Below are 7,406 nucleotides of genomic sequence, written 5' to 3' on the forward strand. Positions count from 1 at the left end.
GTGAAAGCCCAGGACCCAGAAAAGTCTATTTGAGATAAGGAAGTGCACACAGCCTGTTGTGGCTGCCTGCTCCTCTTGCCTTCCATGTTAAGACCATGAGTTTACAGAGATGTGTGCAGAGTGAGCAGAGCTCTTGGCCTCCCAATAAGCAGCTGTGCAGCTTCAGTAACACCCCCCCCCCCCACTGCGCGCCGCCCTGAGGAGCCAGGAATCCAGATATGAGCACAAGGTCTCCTGTAGGCTCTTCTGAGATCTAAGGGAGCCAAAGCATATACTAACTTGAAGACGCATCCCAGGGCTGGCCTTTTTCTAAGGAGCTTGGGGTCACAGATTGTTACAGATAAAATGGACCTTAGCAAGTGCGCAATCTGACCTTAAAGCAAGTATTCTAAAACTCACTGGATGAAACTAGCTGGCCTTGAACTCGCAGTGATCCCCCCCCCCCGCTTCTGACCGGGATCAACAGGCTTGTTGCACCACGTCTGACTTGTTTTTAAGGATAGATTTGCGTTTGTTTTCTACTATGAAACTCGGGGTTAGGGTTAGGGCAGGAGCAAGGTGGCTCCGCGCAGCTCAAAGTCTGGCTCTCTCCTGGTTTGTGGAGGCACAGCTTCCTCCGTCTGGGCGGCCAGCTTTTCCAAGAGCCAGGTTAATCCGTCAGGCCCTCACGTTCGCCCTTTCAAACTCTCTTAACCCTTTGAAGAAGTGGACAGTCCACTTTCTGAACTTTCTGCAGCGATCTAGCCTTAAACTTTGTGAGGGACCGAGTTGATAGTCTCACCACGGAAGAGGGGAACGCACCCGGTTTTTTTTTTTTTTTTTTTTTTGGTTTATTTTTTGTTTTTTTGTTTTTGTTTTTTTTTTTTTGTTTGTTTTGTTTTGTTTTTTTTTTTTTTGACAGGCCACAGACTCGCGGTGCCTCTAGTGGCCGAAAAAGTTGCATTGCGCCACAGTTAAGGTAGCTTGTGTGAGTTCTGCTCGGACTGCAAAGCCCGCTCCACCGGTGGCTTTTGCTTTAAACACAGAGCGAGGATCTGAAACTTGCAGTTTGCAGCACGTAGCAGGTCAGTTTATCCCCGTCCTCTGTGCTGTGACTGCAGCCAGGTGGTAGCGTTCAGCGTCTCCAGAGTTTTTAGTGCTAAGATTTGTCATTGCCGTTCGTGTTACAATAAATCGTGAGTTAAGAAATGGTTTCAGTTCTTTGGAACTTTTTTTTTTACTTTGGAAACGATGCCGGGGGCCTTACCTGCCGAAAAGGGGGACAGAAAGCTAGTGGAAAGTGTCCTTCTTGTGGTGATGGCTGGTGTGTGTGTGTGTGTGTGTGTGTGTGTGTGTGTGTGTGTGTGGTGAGAGAGAGAGAGAGAGAGAGAGAGAGAGAGAGAGAGAGAGGAGAGAGAGAGAGAGAGAGAGAATGCTGCCCGCGTGTGCTCGCGCGCGCAATCTGTGTCTAAATTTCTGAAGTCTCACACTGAATTCTCAAAACTCCCTGCCTTCGCTATACCCCCCGCCGAGTGATCAGAACTTAGAGATGAGGAGCCTGAAAATTAAAGTGACTTTCGAAGCCTCTTGGATGCAAAGATGGGGGATCAGTAAGAATTAATAAAAGTGTCCCCCCACTCACCCAAACAAAAAGGGGGCGGGAGAAGCGAACAAAAAGGCCGGTGGCTGAGCCGGATGCAAGCAGCTGGCCCTAAGCCCTGCCCGCTGGCTCTGTGCGCGAGCTGGGGTTCGGTATCCCAGCCTCCTGAAGAGTGGGAGGAGCTGGGCCTGTGTCAGGCTCCCTAAGCCATTCCTTTCAAGCCCTGAATGCCTGAATGTGAGCTGTCCACCGCCCTCCCCCACTCTGCAACCCCACTCCAGCGGCTCGTAAAAAAAAAAAAAAAAAAAAAAAAAAAAAAAGTTTCAACAACAACAGGCTGGACCAATAGCAGCGCGCAAAGCCGGGGAAGGGGGCCGAGCAAAGGGCGCCGGAGAGTGGAGAAAGGAGAAAGCGGGCAAGCCTGGAGCGCGCAGGGCTGGGGCTCGGCGATCCGGAGGAGCGTTGCTAATGTTTTTGTTTGTTTGCTTTTCTATGCATGCATAATGAGGGGGCGCCGCGGCACCACACGGGGGCTCCCGGCCCACTTTTGTATTTAAAGCCTCGCTGCGAGCGAGTCCGCAGCCGGGCTCCGCGGATCCGCTCCCCAGGCTCTTGGTCTCCGAGCAGAGCCGCACGCTCTGAGTTTCGGGGTCCTCCCTGCGCCTGGCGCCCAGAAATTCCCGGAGCGCGGCCCAGGCCCGGGTAGAGGGGGAGGGGACCAAGCGTCCTGGCCGCGGGAAGGCGGGATGCCAGAGCTGCGAAGTGCTACGCGCTGCTGAGCCGGGAACCGAGGAGCGGCCGGCCGCACCACAGTCTGCAGGCGCCTAGCACCATGCACCCCCGGCGCCGCGCGCTCCTGCAGCCTCGCCGCGTCCCCCCGGGACGGCCCTGAGCGACTCCAGCCGCCGAACGGAGCCGGACCTGCGTCGCCGCGCCTCTCAGGGAGCCCCGGCCGCGGGGCCGGAGCGAACACCCGCCTCTCCCAGCCGCGGGGCCGCCGGCATGGATGGATGAGGACGCCCATGCCAGAAGTGCGCGGAACTCGGACAAACTTTTCCAGCGGCCCCGCGGCCGCCACCCGAGCCTCGTCTCTGCTCCGCACCGCGTCCGGCGGCCGCTGCTGCCCGCGATGCTAGCCGCGCTGTTGGGCGGCGGTGGGGCCCGCACGGGGACCTTGCCGGGCGCCTTGCTGTGCCTGATGGCGCTGCTGCAGCTGCTGAGCTCGGCGCCGCGGGGCTCAGGACTGGCGCACGGCCGCCGCCTCATCTGCTGGCAGGCGCTGCTGCAGTGTCAGGGAGAGCCGGACTGCAGCTACGCCTACAGCCAGTACGCCGAGGCGTGTGCGCCGGTGCTAGCGCAGCGCGGTGGCGCTGATGCTCCGGGGCCTGCCGGCGCCTTCCCCGCCTCGGCCGCGTCCTTCTCGCCGCGCTGGCGCTGCCCGAGCCACTGCATCTCGGCGCTCATCCAGCTCAACCACACGCGCCGCGGGCCCGCGCTGGAAGACTGCGACTGCGCGCAGGACGAACACTGCAGGTCCACCAAGCGCGCCATCGAGCCCTGTCTGCCGCGCACCAGCAGCGTGGGCCCGGGCGCCGGAGCCGGCTCGGTCATGGGCTGCACTGAAGCCCGGCGGCGCTGCGACCGGGACAGCCGCTGCAACCTGGCACTCAGCCGCTACCTGGCCTACTGCGGCAAGCTTTTCAACGGGCTGCGCTGCACCGACGAGTGCCGCGCGGTCATCGAGGACATGCTGGCCGTGCCCAAGGCAGCGCTGCTCAACGACTGCGTGTGCGATGGGCTGGAGCGGCCCATCTGCGAGTCGGTCAAGGAGAACATGGCCCGCCTGTGCTTCGGCCCAGATGCGAGCAACGGTCCAGGCAGCAGCGGCTCGGACGGGGGCCTAGATGACTACTACGACGAAGAATACGACGACGAACAGCGCGCTGGGGCCGCTGGCGGCGAGCAGCCCCTAGACGACGACGACGGCCTTACGCGCCCGGGCGGCGGCGCTGCTGCGGCGGGTGGCCGCGGGGACTTGCCCCACGGGCCTGGGCGCAGGAGCAGCAGCGGCGGCAGTGGAGGCCACTGGGCGACCCGAAGCTCCTGGACCCCGTTTGCCTGTTTGCTGCTGCTCCTGCTGCTTGGGTCACACTTGTAGCCCCTACGCCCCTGCTGCAGGCTGCTCCAGGCCGGTACTCACGACCCCAAGGGTTCCCGAGCAGGGCACCTGTGGCTCGGAGACCGGAGATGGTCGTGAACACTGAGCCACACGCTCCCCCGGTGAACAGGGCCCAGCCCGGACGCAAGCACCATACTCGGCCCTCTTCTGTGTAGTTTTCCCGGCTGCAGAGATAACCGGCTCATCTATACTGCCGGTTCTAATCTGCAGAATTCAGAACACTGCAAAAAGCAATGAAGGCCTGGATTCTGAGTGCTGAACGGTGGGGGTCTTCACAGTTCCAGTGGACTTGGGGAAGGGACCTTGAGGAATTAGGTTTGCAAAGGGGCCGGGTTCTGTTTGTCTGTTTGTTCTGTTTTTAAAACGTTTTCCTGTTTGAGGGGGACACATAATACTGGTAACGACTTTAATTGCTTGTGACCACTGAGAAACACAATAATCGTAAGTAAATAGAAAAGTTCTCTTTACCGATTCATTCCTGTACTCTTGGTATAGTCCTCGGTAACGCTGAGTGGAGCAGGCGATCGCCTTGTTGGGGGTCCCCGAAATGACGACTGCATTATAATTCTAACCCCTCACCTCTATTTTTACTGCCCCCATTCTGAGTCCTCTGCACCACGTGTCTTATAATTAAAGGATCCAAAAACGCTAGTCTAAAGAGTTACCATAGTGTTGAACAACACACGTTTTTTATCCTAAAGCTCCGTACTGCCATCTAGGAAACTATGATGTTTGTTTTGTTGTCCTTTTTATCCCCCTCCACCAAGAAATTCTAAGTTTGAAATATGCAGAGATTGAATATTGCCTCTGTCCCTATCGGGGTCTTCCACCCTGGTACGTCGTATATAAACTGTATTAAAACTGGGGTTTCTTACCAGTTGCTGTACTTTGTATATAGAATTTTTATAAAATTGTATGCTTCAGAAAATAATTTATTTTTTAAAAAAAGAAATTAAAAGTTTTAAGTCTGCATCATTGATGTATCACCCCCATTCAAGAAATGTATAGAACACATTGCTCACCAGGAAGCCACTCCCGCAGCCCATTTTGAAGTGTGCCCTGTGTAGAAGAACAGTCTTTAAAATGTACAGTGTATTTTACAGATTTGAAGTAACGTTCTTATTTTCAAGAGAATCTATGGACATTGTAGAAATGTATAAATGCATTTCCAAACTGCCTTAAACATTGTATTTTTATAGACATCATTTTTTTAAATCCCGTGTTTAAAAAAAAAAGCTATGACTTTGTGTATTTTGGGTTGTTTTATTACAAATGCACACATCAGTAAAGAGTTTAAACCGTGTCTATGGCGCAGTTGTTTTCCACAGTTTCACTGCAGTTAACCCAGTGATGGCATGGGAGGGCATGGAGGGAGGGGGCACTGGAAGTCCATCGAGCATCAAGTGAGATTAAAACGCAGCACAAGGGAGAATGTGAGCTAATGCTGCCTTTAACTTAATGAACAATTAGACGTCTGTAAATGGGGCGGCTAAAAGAATTTGTAACTGGCCTCTGCTCTGCTGCTGTTGTCATTTGTGAAGAAAATTCACAAAATACTGTCTCTTGTGTGAGGATAACCTCCCCCTCCCTAGGAGACCTACCCTGTGCACCCCCTCCCTTTTTTTCCTGACCCCCAGGAGTGTCCTCTCTGCCTTCTCTATTCAATCAAACATGCCAATAACATCTGTTACCAATAGGTCTAGGAAGCCTCTGAGACTCAATACTTCAAAGCCGTTTTCACACTTTTGGTGGGGAAAAAAATACAAAATTTTGTTACAAAACATTGAGGCGTGCAAAAGTAAACACACCGTGGAAGGGAATAATCACCAGGACTGGTAATATTGTCCTGAGGAGCTGTTGAACAGTGGGTTGAAGGCTGGGCTTCCGCCAAGCTCCTGATGCACACTCAAACGCCCTTACATAAATAATTACACTCTTAAGCTGTGCTGAGTGCTGATACACTTGACCTTGTAAATAGAAATGTTTGCAGTAGGAATAAACTCCAGCATTGGAAAATCTTTTAAACATTAACACAAAAGAGAGCACTCTGTCCTCTGGGGATTTGAGCCTGAGTCTCGGCGGGCTGGGCACTTGCAAGGGGGAAAAAAGTTTATTTATCTTCTATTCCTGGTGTTTATTTAAAGCTTTTCATTTTAAACTCGGTGATTGGAAGGCAAGTCAGGAGTTTAAAAAGTCACCACAAATAAACTTTGTCTGAGGGGTCGACAGATTAGCAAGATCTGGTGTCTCTTTATTTGATATTAGCACGTGCTGAGAAAACAACTAGATTTCTCTGCTGCCTAACGTAATTAACCAAATTGTGCCCTTTCCCACCTGCTCCCCCCACTTCTGAGGCTTTTGGAAAAGCCTCTTTTCCCAGCTATTAGGAAGGGTGTCCAAACTCCTCTTTATGTTCCCAAAACCAAGGTTCCACAGTGGGTGGAACCAGGAAGCCCTGGACAATTGTCATTAGCCTGGAGCCCAGGAAAGGGATGGATAGTTCAGAAAAAATAATAAGAATATTCTAGAGACTTGTAAAGGAAATTGGCAGCTTTTTTTCTTTCTTTAAAAAGAGACTACAGGTTGGCAGTGCTCCTGCTGGTTTTTTTTTTTTTTTTTTTTTTTTGCTTAAATGTGTTTAATTCTCTATCCCTGATACTGTAACACAACCTCCACTAAAAGTTGTCTTTGTGGAAGCAAAAGGTCCAGCTTTCCCTGGTAAAAGACAGCATCCAGAAAGGGTCTGACAACCAACTGTTAACAATAAACTTACAACTTGATTTTACAGAGCCCCTGTCAGAATCATCTGCCTAGAATAAATCATCACAGCTCACCCTGGGCCAGAGGAGACTTTGTACCTTCTCCCTTGAAAGCAAGCGCTCTAGCCCGGCATCCCCCTGCCTCTGGAAAGACCTAGTGGATTTCAGAGAAGATTGCAGAGATCCTGCCAGGGCAGTGGGCTTCAAAGGTGTAGCATCTTTACGCCACCCATCAGCCATCTGCTTCTACACAGAAAAGATTTTTACAGATGTTGACATCTGCAATATCTCAGTGTCTCCAGGGAGGCCTTTGGAATTCTGCACATTTGGCAGGCTCAGATGTCTCCTGGAGATGCCTGGAAGTACCATTAATGAGAGAGAAGGAGGGGGAAAAAAAGGTAGTTTGGGGCTTTTCTGGAGAATTTCCAAGAAGCTCCCCCACCCCCCACCCCATAAGAGACAGGGTTTGGATTTCAGGTCTAATCTGTCCTCCAGGCTTTTGCCATCTCCCCAGTTAGTAGGTTGTGATTCTCTGTGACGGTTCATTTGTCTTTGGAGGCACTTCAGTGACAAATGTTTAAGGGAGTGTGGGACAATGGTCAAGAACAAGGGGGGCAGTTCATTGAACTGAAGTGACCATACAGTAAATAGAAAGAGGTTCGGCTTCACTGCTCACCCGAGCACACAGCAAGGCCTTTGTATATGATCACAATGGATATAGCATAAGGTCTCTGTTGATTTTTAACAATATATAGCGATGTACACGCGCAAGCCCCGTATGTAAAGTGGGAAAATGGCCCTAGGGAAGTGAACTTGTCTACTCAGAGGATGCCCCTATACTTGAGTGGAACCCTCACAATCGCCCCTAATGGAAGCAGCTCCTGCCCCC

The 7,406-nt window shown here is 52.1% G+C and overlaps 1 protein-coding gene across 1 annotated transcript; it reads left to right on the top strand.

The window, feature by feature from the left end:
* The first annotated feature begins 2,010 nt into the window (after positions 1–2,010).
* GAS1 (growth arrest specific 1) lies at positions 2,011–5,009 on the top strand. Its single transcript, XM_080925016.1, has one exon. It carries the CDS (start codon positions 2,586–2,588, stop codon positions 3,735–3,737), a length of 1,152 nt encoding a protein of 383 aa, XP_080781142.1. The 5' UTR covers positions 2,011–2,585; the 3' UTR covers positions 3,738–5,009.
* Positions 5,010–7,406: the final 2,397 nt, after the last annotated feature.

Source organism: Micromys minutus (assembly GCF_963924665.1).
Source record: "Micromys minutus genome assembly, chromosome: 1".
NCBI classification, from domain to species: Eukaryota; Metazoa; Chordata; class Mammalia; order Rodentia; family Muridae; genus Micromys; species Micromys minutus.

Excerpts from the sequence above, each read along its gene's own strand:
- GAS1 (XM_080925016.1), top strand. The coding sequence starts at position 2,586 with ATGGATGAGGACGCCCATGCCAGAAGTGCGCGGAACTCGGACAAACTT.